At 42.3% G+C, this 23108-nt stretch overlaps 1 protein-coding gene across 1 annotated transcript in view; it reads right to left on the bottom strand.

Moving 5' to 3' along the window:
* The window catches only part of RAPGEF3 (Rap guanine nucleotide exchange factor 3), a 764587-nt gene that overhangs the window by 114288 nt on the left and 627191 nt on the right, over positions 1-23108 (bottom strand). Inside the window, exon 24 of the mRNA XM_069653198.1 lies at positions 15765-15852. Coding sequence (XP_069509299.1) covers positions 15765-15852 — 88 coding nt within the window. The remainder of the gene's footprint in view (positions 1-15764; positions 15853-23108) is intronic.

Raw genomic sequence — 23108 nt, 5'->3', positions numbered from 1 at the left:
CCATACTGCTGACAAATTAGTGGAATTCACAAGTGTCCTCTTATTTTAGCTGATGGACACAATCTGTGTTCCCTTTTTGTATTAGGCAGATTACTTTCTCCTAAATCCTAAAATCAGTTGACAGATTCCCAGAAGGCAAGACATGGTTAATAGATTATCAACAAAGCTAGACTTTTTTTTAAAGCATGATATTTATTCAAATTTGACATGTTGTTCAGAATGGTGTATGCAAAGATTGTAAAGCTTTGTATGTGAAATATACAAAATAATAAAATTCCATCAGAAGATACACAAAGGAAAGCAGACACGGACTCACTTCTACACAGCCTGATGCTGCTGGTAAGAGAAATGGACAACCAGGGTGAGAAACAGCTGCATTTGATCAGAATGGGAATCAGGTGAATTTTCCGAGACAAAGCGCAGATTTACAACATCCTTGCAAGAAAGATACAGCATCCAAGAAAGAAGTGTGGGGCAGTAAAACGGCAAATGACTGAGTGATGTTTTAACTCACCCAGGTCTAAGAGTACACTACCATAATAAAGATTCTTCCCTTTATTTGCTAACCCTTTACCTAACACCCCCCAAAGCCTTAAGTTTATGTTTCTTTAATAAAAACCATTGGTACAAGATAATTGGATTTGAGGTGTTAGATCATGACTTTATATACTCTTGGCCAATATCTTCACCATTGAAACAGTCGTACATGTGGTAGTAGAATTAAATGCGCTAAATCTCTCAGTCGCTTAGCCTTCTGTGAGTAGCATGTTTCTAATTCAGCTCCTGCAATCACTAGGTCTGGTAATATTGACGTTAGTGTAGAGGGCCTCAAATAGTCTTTTGCTTAGCGTACACCCTATATTCTCTTGCTATTTACTTATTGATTTGCACGGTTTTTATGCAGTGTGAAGCAGAGCTGGTAGGCTGTCAGCATAATGTGAAAGGAGGAGAGACAACGCACATGCAAAGCCATCAGAACTGATAGAAACAATCAGAGATTAGCATGCTTACACCTTCAACTTCTAGAGCTTCCAGTGTAACATTGAGACACACATTTGGAACATCAGAAACTAGCAAGATCATTACAGAGAAAGAGAGAAAGGTATTGGTATGTGGTGAAAGGGGGGGGGTCAGATACAGTGTGATTAGGTCCATAGCGTGAAAGGATGAGGCCAAACGGTAAAGCTATTGAAAGGTATGGAACAGATCTGGAAAGCACGTGGCAGGTAGCTGCAATCTGCAGTGAGTGGGCGAACGAACGACCAATTGGAGAATACAGATACAAGGTTAACCTTGTTAATGCAAGTCTCGGATCTAAGGTAAGGAGAAAACCATTAGAAAGTAGGGAAAAGACAAGAGGATGAGAAACATATAATGTGGGAGGCTACAGTAGTAAGAGCAACCAAGGGTAGGGGGGCTGCAGCATGGATGGTAAAAGTTGGAAGTGGAGAAGGAATGCAAGTGTGTGGCAACAGCATTAAAAGCCAGGCTATTGAACAAAATGGAGAGGTGACTTGCAACCAGCTTTCATAACGTGATAGAGGATGCTAAGTAATTAAGAGGTTGCATTAGTAGAAAGCTGAGAACTGGGCACTAGGATGGGTGGAATTAAAGGAAGCAGCTGTGGAGATGGAATGTGAGTAAAGGAAGAGTGCAGGGGGGTAGTATTGTGGGGTTGCTTCACTGGATTGACTAGAGTAACTGTGTATGGCATAGTTGCAATACTCGTGTCAGCGGAGATGGTCTCATCCCAAGGCTTCTGCACTTATCTGCATGGCAGGGATCCCACATTTTCCTGTGGACATCATCACAATGTGTTACCCAATGGCAAATACAGTGTACGCGTCACATCCTGTGTGCATGTTGCATAGCATTATGCAGTCTTTGTGCTATGTTTATTATTGTTGTTTTATCACTGATGTAGTTGAGTCAACACAATGACCTGTCCACTCTCTTTTCCTATATTAAATATGGAACTCTGAAGAGCCGCCACTGCTGGCATGAGAGCACAGGAAGAACAAAGTAGAGGAGTAAAGGCTTAAAGGAGCAAGCATGGTGCTCGTCTCCGCTACCTGCTCCTGGATAGTGTGGCACATCCACATCATCTACACTGCTGCGACAATTATAAGGCACCCTAGAAAAAGAGAACATGAGTGTCCTACAGAAATCCGCTAGATGGGCTAGGAGCTGACCAAAGAGTCCTCAAGGCACAGGGACTACACATGAAGCACTACATAACATCACGGAGGATGCATATTTAATGTGCACGTGCATGGATTTGCAAACCCTCATTACAGGACTAATATCTATCACCTTATGAGGAACAACAACGATATGTAACCTTCGAAAGACATGCATGGTGAACATAATGCAGGGTTCATACATAGAGATACAAGCCACAGCGCTGTCTCTCAATGTTCACAGTGCTGACAATATTCTTTTGTTTTAGGTGTTGCAAAAAACATCAAGCTTCTGTTGATTATCAACATCACGACTGTATGACGAATGAATACAGCTTTGAATAATACCCCCACTGGACAATGAGACCCTGAGTCAGTAACCTCATTACACACTATAGCTCGCAATATACATAAATATATGAAGGTCTCTCCCGACACTAAGATGATATATATTATTTTTAGGTCCTGAGCTGGGGACACATGAAGGACACAAGGAATTCATTGTGCACAAATAATAGGCACCAAGCCCTGAAGACAGATTAATTGAAAATCTGAAACTCGTCGGCAATTGCATTACCTCCTAAGGAGCCTATTAGATCCAAATGTAGATATGAACAATAATGTGGTGAATTATGTTGTTATGCACTAGGAAGATGTTGTTGTGTGAGGTTTAAACACAACCATGGACCCTATTATTTCTACTGTATGAGAATTAATACAAATAGTGGAATTATACACTGGTTTTTGTTGAAATCTATTTTCCTCCTATGTTTATTAATTATACATCTTGAAAAAGTACAATATTGTGGTATCAATTTGTTGGAGGACACTATGATACCTAGTAAGTTATGCATGAAATGAATTTATAGTATGTTTTTAGAGTTTTTATGTTCTTGGTGGATATATGAACAGTGAATAACGACAGTAACAATGCTATTTAATTTCAACATCTGTTTTGCGTCACTTAGCGCCCCAGAACACCTGCTTTATAATCAACTTGTGACTGGTAACGTCCCCGTAGGAGAGGAGTGCATCATTGCATCTCCGGTTAGTGACTAACAGGTTCTGTTTGCCTTTTCCAGAAGAAGGGAAGTCATTCTCCTTCCTGGAGAAGGAACATTCAGTTGAATTATGCTTTAGTTGTATTGTAAGGGATAGAAGTAGGTTGTGACACAGGACAGTGGAGTTTGATTTTGACGGACATTCTGACAGATCCTTTAATAGTAGTTTGAGGCAGGGAAATCCCTCTTCGGAGGTAGGGATAATGAGGGTTTCTTTTTACTATGAATAAATGTTTATAGGAAGCAATATGCCACATTTGTGTCAGTATCCTTCTTCAACACCCTTACACATCCTGGAGCAGACCAATACTCGGCCTTACCTAAATATTAGACAGAGGAAGACATGGAGGCAGCCCATACAGTACAGCCCGGAGAAATGCACATATTTTCTAGCAAGTTCCAGAGAAAATAGAGAAACTAAAGAAAAGACTAGTGAAAACTCAGAGGCTGATACCCGAAAATCTAGATTCTAAAGAAAAATAATGGCTGGTGTAGGCAATAACTCGCTATTGAAGAAAACAATAAATAACCCCAGACGTTCCATAAAAGGGTAATCTGATGCCGTCTTTATTTTCTTGCAGATTACATGATTGCAAGCAACATGGCTTATTGGTACCAAAACTACCCTGTCCAAATGACAGTTCCTTAATGGGTGGACAGAACCAGATTACAACGGCAATATCCTGCACACTTTGGAAGCACAAGATGTACTGTTGAATGAGAACCAGAGAAGAATTCCAAAGGCTTGCACGTTCAATGAAGGGGGTGAGTCCTCTGAAGCATGACTTGCAGAATTTGGGAATCTACAATAGCAAGTCAGAGCGAGAGCAAAGTTTTCTGATCTTTTAACATCCCTAAATCAGAAATGCCAGTGTGTCCAGTAAGTACATGCTTGCTTTAGTATTCCAGTGAGGAGATGCATTCCAGAATGATTGACGCCATGAAGATACTAATTTCTTATTGTTGAATGCTAAGAGAAATGGCATTGGCATAGTCAGGTTTTGAGGGCATTGTGCCAATACACTCTGTTGAATAATATGGTAAATTGGGCAAATTCATCTCAGTATCTCAGGGAAACAAGTATTGGGAATGCCAATAGTTTTGGAGTTTACTGCTGTGGTACACATGTTGCATTTATAGGCACCAGGTGTAAGGAGGAGAGTCCAAAGTTTCAAAGGAGGATGTGATAAGGGGTGCAGGTGTGCAATAGAATGAGAAGGGGAATAGAGTAAGGTAGGACACCATTGCTAGTGGGTGGCATCCATGATGAGTAACAGGAAATATGAGCAAGAGAGTGAGATTGAGAGGGTAAGGAATAAAGCAAGAGTGTGAGAGGAAGCATGAGAGGGGGTACGGTGGGTGGGAGGGGGAACAGCAGGGGTATGATGGGTGATTGGGGTAGAGAGGGGGTAGGGTTGAGTATTGCATTGTATTGTAGTTGTCATTTATATAGCGCCTTTTCCCATTTGTATGGCCTCAATACGCTTTGTCGTCGGAATGCCCTCGGGGACCAGAGTTCAGGTATGGGAACCTTCTTGGTAAAATGCTTAAAGTGCATGGTGCCTTTTGCCAAGATTAGGAGTTAGGGGGATTGGCTAGGCTCCAGTAAGCAACCCACAAGGTCAGGCATGTGGATCAGTGCTGAGGGAGGTCACGACATAGTCCTAGTGCAGGAGAAACAATGTGTGCCCAGCTAGATGGAAAATTGTCGTCGGTTGTCTCTGTATTCCAATGGCAGAGGTGTTGAAGCAAGTCTGGTGTAAGGGTGATGCTGTTACATGTCCAGCTAGACCGAATTTGTCATAGTCTTAGCTGCATTCTAAAGTGTGTGGATGGATTGACGAGCCTGTGGCTGATGTCCACTGAAGTGGTGCGTTTATACAGACCTTAAGCTTTGGTTGAACTTATCTTTGATCTTGCCGTGTGAGCAGGTCATTTATGTGAACAAGACATACCACCTTCATATGCTAATTCTGGGCCACCTACCCTATGCACAAATGGACTGGCTATTTTATACCGTATTGTAAGCGTGAACGCCAAGCTGCTATGGGATCTAGTGTCATAGTATTTTTAGGCGCAATAGAACAGGCTACCCTTGTAAACTCACTCTAAGGCCCTCATCAGGACCCTGGTGCTAAGTGTTTAACGGCGCCGTAAAAGGTTGCGGCGCCGTTAAACACTTAGCGCCTTACTACGAGGTCCCTTTGCGGGACCCGACCTGAACGGCTGGTCTAGACCAGCCGTTAAAGTAGGGACCCGCAAAGGGACCTTGGAGCTAAGTACGGTACCGCAATTTGCGGTACCGTACTTAGCGCCTTCCCCAGTCCCATTGAGCCCTATGGGGCAAAAATGGGGAAGGGCCAATGGTCAATGGGGAATTACCACCCGCCAACCTTGGAATGGTTGAAACATTCCCCATGGTTTAGCGCCAGTATTGTAATGAGGGCCTATATCTTCTATCTTACATAAAAGGTTTACATCGGGCCTCTTCTAGTGCAGTATCAGGGATACCCTGCCTATATATCATCATAATTTACAGTGACTGAGGTATAGATCTTTAATTGTAAAAGGTGGATTACTATCATATATCCTCTGGCACAAAGGAAGGGATAAGCATTATTAACAGCGCTTTAGTGAATGACACACAGTACTTATAAATCGTGTGGCTGAAGGCAGACCTGATTTAGGCTAGGTGTGTACCGAACAGTAAAATTACTATTTTGGCTGAATACTGAATAGTGGGCCTAAATAGTCTTCCGGATCCGAATAGTGAGCTGAATAGTGGTTTACTATTAGAAATGTGTCAATACACGCAGAACAAGACAGAACTGTTTGCTTTGCCAATGCTTGTTTTAACATGACTTCAGTGAAGGACATTAATAGTACTTATAAACAGATCATAGCTGTAACAAAGCTTTAGAAGGGGAGTTTTATCATTGCTTGCTTTCATTGTGTAATAAGATATTTGGTAGAGAACTGGGGCTGTGTCAGAGTTTTCAGTCGAAAACATTCCATCACAACTCCAATTACTTTTACCCCATTGTCTCTCCAGGATACCTGACAGTTGAGGTCTGTGATCAGCTCCAAATCCACTGCAGGAGTTGATTTGAGGCTGGGGTCCTCACAGGACTTTAGTGTATACAAAGAAAGCAAATAGGATGAAGATGGACTTGAACATGCTCTATAGATGGATATGCAACCATTCAGAATCATGGCAGATTTTATAAATATGCTGACCTGTCAATGTGTGGCTTGTATAGAAGCTGTAGTCTCGCATTTCTAATGGAGAAAAACAAAACTGCACAAGTACTGGAATGCAAGAGAATAGGCATAGAAAAAAAGTCAATACTTTAGCTTGTATAGAGGCACAGTTTTCTGGGTTGCCATCTATAAACATCTTATGTCTATGCCCCTTGGTCGCCAGTTAAATGGAGGTATCACTGTTTTCTGGCCGCCTCAGGTGTTTTAAGCCTGGGAGGTTTGTGGGGGTTTGCGGGGGATCTCTGACTGTCTGCTCTCAAGAGGGGTCTGTGTAAAGTCGGGTGACCTTGTGCTTCTGATGGTCCCTGGCCCCACCTGTGAATGCAATCTCTGCTGGGGGTCTCGGGGCTCCTTTCAGGTCTCTTGTTCTCTGGCCTTCCTTTTGTGCCAGCTCGTAGCATGTCTTTGCATACTTTCTGAGAGCCCACAATAAAGAGATCAATGAGTGTGATTTAGCAGCCAAGCGGGTTACAAGCTGGGCATATACCCATAGCTATGTCATTTGTGCATTGGCAATTTGTGGTGAGGAAGGAGGCCGAGCCGAGGTGCAGCCCTTGATCACATGCCAGATGCATTTTTAACAGGTGACTGATGGATAAGTTAGGTTCATAGAAGCTCGCCATGGGCCGCTGCTTTGCAATTTCTGCCACGGCCTTTGCATGTATTGCATGGTGGGGTTGCCTGTTGAGTCCGACAGCCTTATAGATACAGCCCAGACTGGCCAAGACTCATGGCGAAAGGGAGGGTGTGGGAACACAGACGGATGTATACGAATTGTTCGAACTACAATTGTTCGAATTACAATTGACCTTTGCACAATTGACCGAATTGTGAAGGTCAATTGTTACATATATGCGGGGGAAACCCCCCGCAACTCCCATATATATATATATATATATATATATATATATATACATATACCAATATATATATATACACATATATATATATATATATATATATGTGCGGTCAATTGTGCAAAGGTCAATTCGGACCCTCGACTTTCGGTCAATTCGGTAATTCGAACAATTGTGTTCGAACAATTTGGGTAATACCACACAGACGAGACACTGTTCATGCCCCTGGCCCACTCTTGAGGCAACCCTATGCCGCTAGCCCTCAGCATACATTTATGGCCACGTTATGTAATGGCAACAAAAAACGTGCTTAACCGTGGGGATAATTCTGTGGAACTTTAACACTCATTTGAATCCGCCGCAATAGGCTTTTTATTGGGTTCAATCATGTTATATTATCATGATCATGTTAATTTATTTCTGATCCGATGGGTTTACAATAGAGTGCCAGTCGAGGCTTTTCTCCTGTGTGAATGCCGTGTGTGGTCTTGACAGCCGCACACACAAACTAAACGTGATGACTGTCATATTTGGTTTTAAAATAGAAGCCTCGATGCTGGGCTCATTGTCTTAAAATACAGTGGGGCTGTAGGGAGTCGAGGCAGACGGGTAATTCAAAGGATAAGTGCGCATCTTGCAGTGGGAAACGTATCACTGATATGAAAGCGAGGGCACTGTCTGCATTCATTATGATAAATGCAGCAGCCATCCTTGTGCATATGTATATCTATGTCTCACTCGGTCTGTGGGAAGGGCGGTGCCGTGTACTGCCCACTATGTGCGCAGTGGCCGGCTCGGCAGCAGGACCCAAGACAGGGCAGGTGGGTGCATGCCTGCACCCATTAGCAATAGTGCCATGCGGTGCCCAGGGAGAGCGGTGTGCCTGCATCCACCACCACCAGGGATAGCCCTCCAGTCCCTCTCACCTTCCTGATGCTAGAGATCTGTGCACGCAACTTTCACTGAAGTTGAGAAACATCACCCTGCCTTTGCCTGCCCACAGAGGCAGAGTTAATGCCTCAGTTTCTATAATAAGGGGGGGCATTCAATGCTAGGGGTGTAATTTAGGCTTCGACTACCATTCAAGTAAGTGTTCGGCTGAATGCCAAATAGTCGTTTTTCAGCTGGAATTTGGCTGAATACTTCCTCGCAGGAATTAGGTACACCCCGAGTTTAGGCATTTTTATTATAGCAGTAGCGTGTTTACAGCAACCATGAATCTATTAACTGTAAAAAGACTGGTTTGGAAAAACACAGGCAGGCACCCAAGTGCAAAGTTTGATAGTAAGGTTTCATTAAAGAGAGCTCAAAGAGTTTCCATGAGGTGGAGTTTTGAGCAGGTCAGCACAGGGACTGGGTGGCAATGGGCATAGGGATAGCATATCTCTATCTGTACACAATGCAATAGTTTTGGCTTATAGTTGGTGCTGCCACTGAATAACCCAAATGAAAAAAAGAAAATTGTGGGACATGGAAGCATTTGGACGACAAAAAGAAAACACGTTTGATGACAATTAAGGGACATACTAAACATGAAAAGACATTCTTGGCACAATATAGTGTAAGGGACTGACTCTTACTTAAGGACTGACAGGAATTAGCTTTTATTTTAACATAAGGCACCGATATGAAAATATTTCACAGTAGCACGTGCTACACGGATCTTGTACGCGACACCCAATACCAGGCTTTTCCCGTGAACACTCTGCACGTAGTAACCATATAGGTGTGCATCTTAAATCGACCAGCCACGCAACAGCACAAACATGGGAGCTTTCCACAAGTAGGCTAGCAACTTTCTATATTTAAGCCATTTGCTCCCACAATGCTGGTCTGCAAATAGGCAAAAGCGTTCATTACCTTTTACAAAAAGGGGTGAGGTCCTCCCAGTGGGTGCTAGCATTGAACATGAAAAGGTCATTAAATTCCGTTGGACATTAACCAATAATAAACCCAATAAACCTGTGTGCATTAACATTGAAATTCTGTATCTGCCTTTGTTTTATTCTGCTTGACTTTGGCATGTTTTATATAAAAACCCAATGTCCACCTTATCAGTGTAAAGGAAAACGTCCAATAGCTTAGAACAACAACTATGTGTTTTACTGTGTCCCGCATAGTGTTGCTTTGGAGTGCTATGTAGTGAACTGACGTGGTGGATTAAATCCTGTGGGGGCCTGCAGGCAGTCAGAATTTCAGGTCACCTCTGACAAAAAATGATCTCCTGCTATGTTTTGAATTTTCTGCACCGTTTTGGCACCTCTTCTTTTTTGGGCACCGACATTATGGGTCTACAAAAGAGCTAAGACAAAAAATATTTATGCTTTGTTCAAGAAATTCTTAAATCTCAGACAAAAATGTGTAAAAGTGCCTACACAAGTTAGATTAGTTCTGTTACGGTAGAAATTAGATGGTGAATTAATCAAACATTGTAACTCAGAAAAGCTGACTTAGTAACGCAGATGTCTGGTACCGTATGTATACTCATCAGTGTTCTAGAAGCTTATACTCGCAAATATTCTACTAGTGTCTGGAGTCAACGGAACTTGTGACAAACTAACTCACCGAAAGCTTTGTTTCTGGAGGTTTCTTGTGCACGCTCTCTAGTGGGATAACATTGAACTAAGTGGTGTGCATGTCGACGGGTAGATGGAGATGACCATCACTACTGTACATTACATCTACGTAGTTTGCAACAGATTTTCTTACAAAATGCCAGCGGCCAGAAGATGAGCTTTCAAGAGACAAACTTATGTAAATCTGATGTCTCTGGCTTATGTACTTTAAGTTGTTAATGGGTACATTGTATTAATACCGTATTTTTTCTATAGACCATATAGTCTTTAATGTAAAGTTTTTGTTTCATTGGGCCTCATTACACGGTAGGCGCTAAGGGATTACCGGCACCGGGAAGGTCACCGGTGCGGTAATCCTTTAACGCCCTACTACGAGGTCCCTCAGCGAGTCTGACCAGGCGTTAAGAACGGGACCCGTTGAGGGACTTCAGAGCTCATAACGGTACCGCAAATGCGGTACCGTTATTAGCTCCTTCCCCATTCCCATTGAGTCCTATGGGAGCTCAAATGGGAATGGGGAATGGTATTTGGAATGGGGATTTACCGGGTCCTCCAGGGTCGAATGACCCGGTAAGTCCCCATACCGCCTACCCGGACCCGGTATGCTGTACCTCCTACCATGTAATGATGCCCATTGAGTTGATTCACTTTTTTCTATCTGTTGGAAACAATTTAAGAAAGTTTGATTGTAATTTTCTTTCAAGAACAAATCAATATTATTTTGATCCGTTGTTGTGTGGCCCCTAAAAGGAGTGTGGTCCATAGGCTGTTGCCTATTTGGTAATCGGGTACTGGCGGACTGAACCTATTTGAGGCTTGCAGTCATTTTTTTAAATGTGTAACTCCAGGGGTAACAATCTCCGCCTGTCACGCAAGGTATTTATTAAAGAATTCACACCACCAAGGTTACCACGGCAACAAGGAAATATGAAGGGTTTATCGAACTGGAGGTCTTTACAAGGGAAAAGGGTATGGAAGGTCCCATCTGCTGGTCCCCTGCCAAAAGTGCGGGGCGTGTTGAAGAGGGACAGATGTTTACCGCTCCCCCCACCCAAAGCACAATTGTATGTATATTCCCTGAAATGAGCTGGGTCAAGCACTAAGGGGTGTTAGATGGGCCTTAAATTCCCGATTGGAAACCCTTGTGCCTTATTTACAGAAACGTTTGCGCCATACCTTACCCCAATTGAGCGCAGTGCGCCCTCCAGTAAACTTGGAAATGGTTTTGAAATAACAGAAGATTGGTGGAAGGAGCAGAAAACCTGGATGTAATAGTCGACATTCCTGTAGTTGGCACTTTATGAATGTATGCAAACTTCGATTCCTCAGGTCAAATTCACCTACATTTCAGGCAAGCAGCAAACAATATGATTAACTAATTGATGTTAATCCCCCTTTCTTTTGACTTTTATTTACTTGTGTTTTTCCTTCTGCTGTTTCCAACTACATGTTGTAAATAGCTCTTTGTTCTCACCCAATCCAACGCTAACCGCCACATTAAACCCGGCACTGGTCCGCTATCCCTAACGATTGCTAAACATTTTAGCACAGTTTTTTTCTGCTATGGTCTGTCTTTGTTTCACATTTAAGCATAAACACGTGTGCATGTTTCCTGTTTGCATGTTTCCCGTGGCCATGCGTGAGAAGGCCATACAAGCCTAGCTTTGCTTGGAAAAATCTACGAGTACCATAATCCAAAAGGGGTGGGGGTAACAGGGTTAACCGCCTCATGCATGGTCACAGAAAACATTAGAGCTCTGTTAAGATGGATGTAGGCACCATAGCTAGTGGGTTTGTTCCTCAAGAGCCAGGCTAGTGGCTGATTGGAAGTAGAGGAGAGCATAAAGATGCATGCAAAGTGAAATAACTTCATTTATGTAATTATTTTTACACAGTGTTTCTTGCCATCCTGCTAGATTGTTAAACCAACATGACTGTGTATGTGGGCACATTATAGGTATTCAGGAACTACAAAATAAAGCTACTATCATACTCTCTTTGGTCAACATGTTACTATAGACATGCACATTTTGTCAGGTGTAGCGAGGAATCTGTGTACACACACTTCACAAACCTCCCTACAAAACCACAGTGCTATTTTGTTTTAGCTTTAAAAGTAGATTTCTCCTGTGTGACAGAGTTTACCTGCCCACCACATCCAGCTCGGCAGTATTAAAGGAATGACTGTCGACGTCTCCACTCAACTGAAAGGACCCGATGGAGGGCGGTTGAGCAAGGATTACAAGCAAAGCGCCCGGCTCTTCGCTAATTACACTGGGTTTCACAGGGCACATCAGATGTTGGGCAACATGACATGTAATGAAACCTCAAGGTCGTGGTAATTTCTTGGCTTTCCACGTGACAGTTTCTCACTCGCCAGCAACAATGATGAAAATGGTGTCCTGCTGAAAAACAGGGTTACGGGCGGGCACCTCAAGTTCCCTCAGCCTGCCTCACAGTAGACTCGTCGAGTCCATGTGTTTTTAAAAATGCTTTTTTCTCAAGTTTGCAATTCCCAGGTGTCCAATAACTTGCTCATACAATATAGCATAGCAGTCACACTTTTTTTGATTTCCTAGCTCTGCAAAATAACACGTGCTTCCATTCAAGCACCATGAGGTAATGTGAAAGACAGTGATGCGCTTTATAGCTACAAACTTAATGTCACTTAACTTACTGAAGAGTTATGAGGCTGGGATCCGATTGATGCCATGGGACAGACTCGCTGAGCCCTGCTGCCTGACCCCTGCTCTGGCTCCAGTGCCAGCCCACTTCCTGATTGAATGCCTCCACTGAATAGTGGCCCACTTGAGCTGCATTTACATAAAGAGGATGAACGGATGTCATCTCGGCCATCTGACACAGGCTCCCTTTCTGCGGAGAGCTTTGAAATGGAAAAGCACAAAGCCTGAGAAAATAGTGGCGGCAGAGTGCAGAATCATGCCACGGGCCAAAAAAAAAAAAAAGAAAATCACTACGCAGCTGGAAAATGGGTAACCCGACCGATTGGCTTCACACAAAGCTGCTGATTGGAGCAAATCTTGTTAGAGAGCTCCTCATTGGGTAATAAAGCGGAGTAGTTCTGAAAAGAGATTTTAGTGAGTTGGTTGTTTCATTTCCTACCATTGCTGGTTGCTATGCCAACCTGATATTCGGTGTTCAAAACCCCATTTCGCCTCTCTCTTTTGTAACAAAAGAAACGCCAATACTTAAAATGTTAATGTTAAAAAAATGATAATATATTTGGTAATAAAAAGGTGCAGGCACAGTCTTCATGGATTGTGAAGCCAGTGAACACGGATTAATAGTGGATACCGGAGGGAAAGAATCCACCATTTTGAATAGGCGTACCTCAGGAAAATGTGAGTATGTTAATAAAATTCGATTTGAGCATATTTCTGACATATCCAGATTTTAATTGTACATCCCCTGAATGGCTATATGACCGCATGTGGCCCTGTGTTTTTAAATCCCATCGCTATTAATTGGAGCTATAGTTTGGGCTCCCCACAGTACTAAGCAAATGCATGCACGGTTGTGGAGCACTGTAGATTCAAAAGAGTGCTCTGATTTCCAGTGATTCCACAACTAGGCAGTCACGTGACAGATCCCAGCTCTATTATTGGAAGCTGCCCACAGTGCTCGTTAGCTTCCCTCTGATTTGCATGATTAATATTATTAATTTGTTGTGAGCTCTGGATACGCATCTCCTGCTACCCCTTACTCGATGCAAAGTACATCTGCTCCTTTTAGTAAAGACAATAAAAAAACAAACGACTGTCCTGAATGTAGCCTGTGGGCAATATCAGCCCTTAATTCCATGTGACCCGGGGTGATAATCTGAACAAAGGAAGCATGCAAATGCACCAAAAGGAGGAACTACCCAATAAAGAATGCCATGTAATGGAATATCAGAAACACCCGAAGCACCTGCGCCCAGACAAGGTACACCCAAGGAATGGATAGGATAGGGGGGTCCAGCCAATCATTCTTATGCTATTACATGTTCTGACACAGGAATTCTAATGAGATCGCCACTGGCACAAGAATGGCTAAATCCACCCAATTTCCAGGCACACTATTAAAAACTCATGACATTTGTCCTGGAACAGGATTAATTATGAGATATTTAGTGCAACAACATAATTTATCATAAACTATTTTTCTGCTCCATAGGATTTACAAGGCACACCATTTTCTCTTGGGTACGTACATGTTTTTGTAGATGCAGAGAGAAGATGCTATGGGTACTGTGGCAGACCCGGGGGTACTGGAGTATGCCACCACTCAACTTTAGTTTGGTCAGTAAAACCTATGGATACTTGCTCAATATATTTTGCCGCGCGTGCTAGAAGAACATGCATTGCTTTGCTCCATTCTGTTAAATATTTGTAGGGATGATAACATTGGAGCCAAGCTTCTTGTTTGTTTTATTATTTGTAATGCGTGATCATACCCTAAGGTAACAGTGCGCAGCAGTTACATGTATATGCGAAACTTGGTTACAACAGCAAAAATATATACATACACACAGTAAACTAGTAGCAATCTTATATACATATATACAGATAAGCACCTGATGGTGTAGAGTGTACAAAAGGATGGAATACGGAGGGCTTAGCACCTGGCTGTGTTTGAGCCTACGTTTCCAAACATAAAACAACCTTGGATCAGAAGTTTCGATAAGGTAGGTCCATTCTAAGAGTTGGAGGTAGGGAATTCCACAGTTTAGCTGCTTTCACTGGGAAGCTGTTACCCCCTATGATGGAGCGTTTAAAGTTAGGGACAGAGAGGCAGTCTTTATAGACTGTTCTTGTGGGCCTCAGCGAAGCCTGTCTGTGAAATCTGTCAATCAAATTGATCAGGGCAGCGTTATTGAGAGATTTGTAAGTAAGTGACAAGGTTTTTAGGAAAATGTTGTCTTTGGTAGAGGTGATATGATCTCTTCTGGAGATGCCCAATACCACTCTAAGAGCGTTGTTTTGAAGAGTTTGTAGTTTGTTGGTGGTGGCTTTGGAAGTCCCAAGATACAGAGCATTGCAATAGTCCAGGCAGGACAATATGAGGGCTCTAGCAAGGGTCAGGCAGCTGGTGTTGGACAGAAAGGGTTTGGCAGCACGGATCGATTTACACGTGTAAGCAGTGGAAGAGGCTAAAGAGTTTCAGTCCAAGTAAAAGCCTAGCATTTGCTACTTTGATGCTGTTGCCATCAATTATGAAAGAAGAATAGATAGGGCCTAATTTCTTTGACTCACTGCTATAAGAAACACGGCATCCTTCCAGCTGTAATAAAGAATTACAGTTAGTTTTGATGTCAAATGCTTGCTGTTGGATCCAGCACCCAGCATGAAAGGCAACTTCCTAAGGAGCTATTCAGGTTCCTATAAAAAATTAAAGTCTAGCAGCTTTTCAAATGTCTTTCTAATGAAAACATGTTACTGACAATTCCTAGTCAACAATGAAAGGTGCTCTTTATGCAAACATGAATTTTGTACACTGCTGCAGTTTTGTACAGGAGAGCAGCCATGTTAAATATTTAAATGTTGAAGGGGTTTATGGTTGGGAACATGTATTATATGTCTCATCATTACTTAGAAAAGGAATATTGCAAGTCATTGAGGAACTCCATGGCACAACAACGAAGCTGAGAATTCAGACATGCTCTGTTCGGTCACAGAACTCTCCAGTGATTTGCAGTAATCAGTCAGCTCATTTGTTGTAGGTGTAATATTACTGCACACTTGTATATTTCCTTGAACATGTATCGTCATTCCTTCCTACGCAACTCTTTTAGCTCTTTTTTTTGTTCACACAAACAAAACACTGTACCTTTTAGGAAGAGAGGAATGAAGGGAATGATGGGAGGGCTAAGCTTTGCAATGGCCAGTCTGTAGGACCTGTGATTCCAAGATGGATCCTATGTGATGAAACGATATGAAAGTTATACAAACAATGCATTTTATTATCTACAGGCGATCACCGTCCTCACACCACAACACACTATGCAGACATCTCAATTACAAACATATTGGTAAACATGCACCGTTTTGAGGAGGCTTCAAGCATAATAACACATGAATGGAAGTCTTGTGGCAGATTACTACCTAAAACACTCCGAAGCCCTATCTTCTTTGCAATTGGGTGACAAAACACAGTCTATATTTCAGATATGAGACTAGGAAACAGTACATAATAATGACATAAAAGCACTTGATAGAAGAATCCTTGTATAGCCTAGTGTGAAATAATTCGAAAAAACAAGACTTTTCTAAAAGTGGAGAGTGCCAAAACCCGCCAATCACAAACAAGCAGCTTTTTAACACATTTTGGGAGTTATCTGAACTACCAATTTAAATAATTAAAAAGAACTCATGTTCACAAGTGTGAAACAGAAATAATACTTGGAAGTTATCATATGTTGCTTAAGAAACATTCCCTTTTGGGGCATTTCGGTGTGGGAGGGAGCTGGTGACTCATGATCTGAGTTCACATCTTGGAGAATTTGTATTTCATCGATGATAAAAGTCAATCCTGCACATGTGGGGGATTTTAAATCCATCAATCTGAGGTAGATGTCCAAACAATACCATGGTCATTTGATGCAATACGTGTTACACATTTTTAGAATACTTGTAGTTTGATAATATGAAATGTAAACAAATTAGGGGTAAATTACACAAGTTGACCCCCAATGCATGATCAATACTCATAAGGTGTGAGTAAGCATGTTTCCCTCATAACTGTGTCACTAAGTATGTGAGGAACGGAAGGGATACAAACAATTTCCGAAGTTGTTTTCCTCCTATTTTACCACTATTTTTAATCTCATTGAAATGCTCTAAAAGTGTACCTTTCCACATAATCAATGGTGGGCAGAGGGACATCAGGATTGTTCATAGGGGAATTGGCCAGATTAACATGTGCTGGATTTGCAACAATATTTCGATGCATTGAATGATTCTTTTTTTTTCCTTTTTCTGTCTATGTGTGTCTCTTCTTTTTGCACAAATGTTCCCTAAATGTAGGTGTCCCATCTCAAAAATAAACATTTTACAAAGGCAACTATGTACAAAGGATATAGGGAAAATGGGGCAGATGCATAGAGCAAACTGTGGAACTCTGTTGGTCACCTTGCTCTTCTAGTCTGGACAGAACAATTCAATTGTTGATTCTTTATCGCCACCCAAAAGTCAATGCCAATTCTCAAACTATTTAGCAGTATTAGTTACGAAATTATCCATAAAGTTTAAAAACCTTAGTTTACTAGAAGGTTTTAACATTGAGGTAGATATTCCGAACACAACTGCAAGATATATTTATAACTTGCAAAACCTACATCTAGTTTAACAGTTTAACAAGTGAAGGGGAAACTCATATCAAAGGTCATACCCTGAATTTAATTCTTAGGGTGCAAAATGTATTTAGAGCCCCTCCCTGACTTCCACTTGTGTAGTCAGATCGTTATGCAATTGTCTTTGGATTGAGAAACGTTACGCTTCACAAAAAGCCAAAGGCACCCCCTCAAAGAACTTGTCATGTGAAGTTTTTATAGAGAACCTGAGTCTCAGTGAAAATGAATGTTAGTTTTGAAAATGTAGACAATCATATTTTTGTTTTGACTAGGCACTTCCACTTAGCACTAGACATTGTTGCACCTTCCGTAGAAAGGAAAAGCAGAAGCCCTAAACCACTACATAAGTGGCTTTTGACAGAACTGAAAGAATGAATAAGTGGAACTGGATGGGACAGAATTGTCTCAAATTAAATCCTATTAGTAACCCGGCGAGAGCGAAGCAGAATGCAACAAGCATTCCGATTGGCTCTCGCCAGGTCCCTACCGGGCCGGGAATCCCTCCGTCGGGATTCCCTCCGTCGGGATTCCACGGCCTTTGTCCCCGGCGGGGGGCATGGCAGCCCCTCAGCCAATGAGGAGGCTTGAAGCGGGGCCATCCCCGCTCCGAGCCTGCCCGCGGCTGAGAGGCTGCCTTCGCCCCCCGCCGGGGACTCGGGTAAGTCTTTCTTTTTTTTTTTTCTTTTTTTTTTTTAAATCCACTCCCTCACTCCCACCCGCCCCCCCCAACTTACCTTCTTGGTCCTACATCCCCGGCGGGCCATCCCCACTCCGCACCTCCACATGGCTGGAGGCTTCTCTCGTCCCCTGCCGGGGACACAGGTAGGTTTTTTTTCATCCCACTCCCGCCCTCCCAAACCCACTTACCTTCTTTTTGATCCTTTTTCGGGAGCGGACGCACTGAGAACACTTGTGTTCCCAGCGCGTCCGCTCCCGATGGCCGCCATGGAAAGGGAAAACAGACTCCGTTTTCCCTTTCCATGGCGACGGCCATTTTCTTTTCTTTTTTTTTCTCCCGAAAAGCTTTTAGTGCCCCGGTCACGCAATTTTTGCAGGCCGGGGGGGGTACTTATAGCAATAGAACCCTCGCGTCGGGGGCATTACTGACTCGGTAATGCCCCCGACTCTCGGGTTCTATTGCTTAATTAAAACCTTGGTTTGAAAACAATTGGCCCTCTGGACTTAGATGTCTGACCTGCTCGTGGTACTGTAGTAAAAGCCCAGGCGTTTAAGTTGACTCCACGCTCTTGATTGCCCCCTACAGTGGGAACATGTTTATATCATCTGAGGATGATGAAAAATATGCTCCCAGGTCTTATCTCATAACTGTCATTTTTTGTGTGCTATTCAAACCGTGTGTATTTTTACCTCCATGTATACATACGGTCTCTTTTGCAGAGAGTCCAAACTGTATCAGCGAGGATACTGTTGAATCTTATGAGATTTTAGCATGTATTCAACCCCATGCATTTTGAGCATTGGTTACTGGTAGAGGACTGTATACTATTTAAGAAACTTTGTATGATGCATCGTGCTCTTTATCAGTCAGGTTTAAATTTTGTTTAGAAAAAAAAAACACAATCCTTATCAATAAAGTCATAAGTAAGGTCCAAGAGGCTGACATTTTTCATTATTCGAGGTTTAGGAGATACAGAATGGGAGGAGGCTCCTTCATCTGCCAGGTTAGCTGCGACATTATCTCTAAACGAGCCTGTGAAATGAAGAAGACCACATTAACTTTAGAAGAAAAGCTAAACGCATTGTTTTACACTAAAATCTAAAAGCAGCCACATATACGTTGTTCAGTAAGAGTTCAATAGCTTCAGGCGGCCACACCCCTTGGGCGATAGTCACTTTCTAAAAGTGCAGTTCCACATAACAAAGACATATGTTTCAGTGGCAGCCTGTATTGGTGGGTCACTTGAGTGGCCGGCAGCCCAGTCTTATTATTTGTAGGGGGACTGTGCTGCCTGCCACAAAGCAGCAGTGTGTCCCCCACTATGTTTTTTTTATTTTTTTATTTTCAATGCGGAGCCCAACAAAAAGCACAGAATTCAATAATGAGAGGCCAGTAGGGCATAGGAAGATCCACCCTGCTACCCCTCATTGTTGTGCTATTAGAATAGAATAGGAGCATGCTGATTGGCGGGAGAGGAGTCATCTCCTCCTTTGTCAGCCACCTCGCTCTGTGTGTGACGGGCCGTCTGGTCTGTGTTGTGAACAATGTCGGCATGCTAAAAGTGCGACGTAAGTGAGCATTTGTTGTGTATGTTGTTGCTGTAGAATTTGTTTGTATGTATGCATGCATGCATACAAGTGGGGTTGTCTAATTGTGCGTGTGTGAATGTTTCCTTTTATGTATGCATACATGTTGTGTGAAGTCACAGGTGAACGAGAGTGTATGTTGTGTAAATGACTGGATCCCTTGTTAAATGAGTGAGTGTATGTTGTGTGCATGTATGAATGCCTGGGTGAATGAGAAAGTATATGTTGTGTTAATGTTTGAATGCCTTGGCGAATGAGAGAGTATTTGTTGTGTGAATGCCTGGGTGAATGTGATCATATATGTTGTGTGAATGTATGAATGTCTAGGTGAATGGGAGAGTAGATGTATGAATGTATGAAAGCATGGGTTCATGATAGACTATATGTTGTGTGAAGGCCTGCGTGAATGTGATAATATATGTTGTGTGAATGTATGAATGTCTGGGGGAATGGGAGAATAGATGTATGAATGTATGAAAGCATGGGTTACTGATAGACAGTATGTTGTGTGAATGCCTTGGTGAATGAGCGAGTATTGGGTTTGTCAATGCGTGGGTGAACGTGATAATAATATATGCTGTGTGAATGTCTGAATGCATGGGTGAATGAGTGGGTATATGCTGTGAGAATGTATGACTGCCTGGATGAATGAGAGAGTATATGTTGTGTGAATGTCTGGGTGAATGAGAGCATATATGTTATGGTCACATATGAATACATGGGTGAATGCGAGATTATATGTTGTGTGAATGTATGAATGCCCAGGTTAAAGAGTATGTGTTATGTGAATGAGAGCATGTATGTATGTGCCTGCTCTGCACAGAGTGTGTGAGGGGGGAGAAGGCCTATCATTTGTGGGGGAGAGGTTTTGCTACTGGTGTCATTGTCATTAATACTTAGCATTAGGAGTAAAGAATAAAGCAAACATAATGAGTGCTAAGACAAAGCTAAACTGGCATATTTGTGTGCAGTCCGTCTAGCTATATGTTCTTATGGTGGCATTTGTTTTTTTAAATTTAGCATTAAGGGTAAAGCAAACATGATGGCTGCTATTACGTAGCTAGATTGGTATACTTGGTTTCAGCCAGCCCAGCTATACTTTCATATGTGGCATGGTATGTTTTACTGGGCATCAACAGTAAAGCAAACAAGAGTGTTATTTTGTTTTGCGACTGGCTTTCGGTTGTGCATCCAGTATGGATGCACTTCCTTACTGTGGCATGTCATTTCTACTGGCAAAAGCCATGGGAGTAAGTTCCTATATGGCAATAATGGCATGTATTGGTGCAGTCTGCATACACATATATGCATGTGCACAGCCAGCATGAACATGTTAATACTTGCATACAGTGTGGGCAAAGGCATCATGAAAATATCCTGTGCACTGTTGGTGACTTGCATGGATTGTATGTTTTCATGTGCTCAATACTAAATTGATTTCAAGCTTTTCCCCATTTTATTTCACAAAGACAGTGCTTGACAATTCACCATGTTAACCCATTACTTTAAGGAAAAGCCCCCATACCACCCTGGGCTGGTTTGCATTCCCTCACTACACTCGTTCACTACTGCATATTCGAGGCAAATATTAATGTCCCTCTTATTAAAAAATTCACCAGTCACCAGTGATACGTTTATTGGGACACAGGGAATTATCCCATGAACATTTCTGGGACTTCAAGACATCCCTCCAATGATAGCAAGTTGCAACTAGGCCACCATCTTTCAGGCAATATTATCTCTATGTGTGATATGGGACCGCTAAATACAAGTAACACTCCACAGGCAGCTGCGCTACTCGTATCCTCTTTCACATGTCTGTACATTCTTTATCCTGATTTTCATTACAACTCTTTATTTTTGTTAAATCTAACTTTCATGTAGTGCTCCCTTATCCCTAGGTTGCCTAGCACCATTTACCTTTCCTGTATTATAGTTTATTGTTTGTTCCTTAAACAGAGGATACCTGAACTCCCTTGTCTATCTGTTAGGGAGATTTGTGGAATGTAAAACCATCTGACCTAAAGGAAAGACAGGGTTTCCAACCAAAAGAAAGATAAAGGTAAAGTGGTAGCTATGGCAGAGCAGTCAGGCTTAACTAACTAAAGGTAAGAGGTAGGCTTCCTGTGAAATGCAGTTTTTTCCCAATAGTTCCCACTAGAGTATACACCACACTGGTACTGAAACATATACACATTTTTATAAAATCACACATTTATTATCTATAAGGCTATGATTTTCACGCAGACGTAACACCAATGGATTCAAGTGGCAATACACCTCACAGTATCTCATAAATCAGTTTCTAGACTCCTGATTATCATTCCATCCATTTGGATTACAGGTGAACCCACCTCTAGTAAAAGACCTCTACTCAGTCAGTGAACCAATGTCAGAGGATTAATATCAAGGTGAAATCATTCCCTCTCACTCCAAACCAATTATGCCACATTTTAACCTGCAAATACATTTTTCCTCACCGTCCAGCAACAAGAGACATTTCCAGCAAGTCACCCACAACTCCAGGCTTGAATTAAGTTAGACAGTAAGTATAGCCCAATCTTTCCTGACCGTTGTCCCACACCCTGCCAAATCTTCTTCTAGTCTCACCACCTCAACCTATGGCTGGCCAAAATCCAGCAACAAGATTCCTAATAATCGCAAAGACAGCAACATCAGAAACAAAGAAAGCTGAAGGAAAGAATTTGAAGCAATCCTTGCCAAACCTTCAGACCAACCCACCAGAGGCTATAAAGGATTGCCACTTCCTTCTTCACCTCAGTAGAACACTAACACCCTTTATCTCTAGATATCTCCTGGGAGCAACCACACAAACCAAATTTATGACTAAACATTGGTACGAGAAGTAGAACTTCCCACTGACCCATCACCACACAGCTTACCCGGACAGCCATACTAGGCCATAAAAACCCACAAGAAGCAACACCTACTACACCATTCATCGCTAGATATCCTACATCATGAGCCACATCGCCATAGGAAAGGCAGATAGATGAGAAGTACCAACGCAACAAGAGCCTTCTCAACCTCTTTGAATATGAAAGCCTGAACATGAAACCCTGGGAAACTAAGGAAAGCAATATTGAAGGACGCAACAATATACCTTCAACTAACCAAATCCATGCTAAAATTCTGGACACAAGATGCCTCTCTATGAGCACACGTGTTGACATCAAACAGTCAGCTGACATTTTTTTACCTACCTCTGAAGACAAGCTGGACCTGCTCTTCATCACGGTAACCTGGCTTTCCTATGGTGTGTTGAGTCACTCACTCTGACTTGCTGTATCTCTCCAACTTCATTGCTAAGCTTACTCTTAATATTCAGACCTTTTTCCTACAGCCCATACTTTGCATACCAAGTCACTAATGTCACCAACAGTATGTCCGTAGATCACCAAATTCTCACTATACTCAGAGATTTCAACATCTGGCTGAAGAATGAAGACAACCCTGCCACTAAAGGTACTTGTAGCTAATCCTGCTGCTCTACACCTCAAACAATTGGCTATGTGTCTTGCTCAAAAAGCCAGTCA

This window comes from Ambystoma mexicanum, chromosome 3q (assembly GCF_040938575.1).
Source record: "Ambystoma mexicanum isolate Mex_15411 chromosome 3q, UKY_AmexF1_1, whole genome shotgun sequence".
Classification (NCBI taxonomy): Eukaryota; Metazoa; Chordata; class Amphibia; order Caudata; family Ambystomatidae; genus Ambystoma; species Ambystoma mexicanum.
Note: the sequence above shows the minus strand (reverse complement) of the source record. Positions and strands in the feature narration are given on the sequence as shown.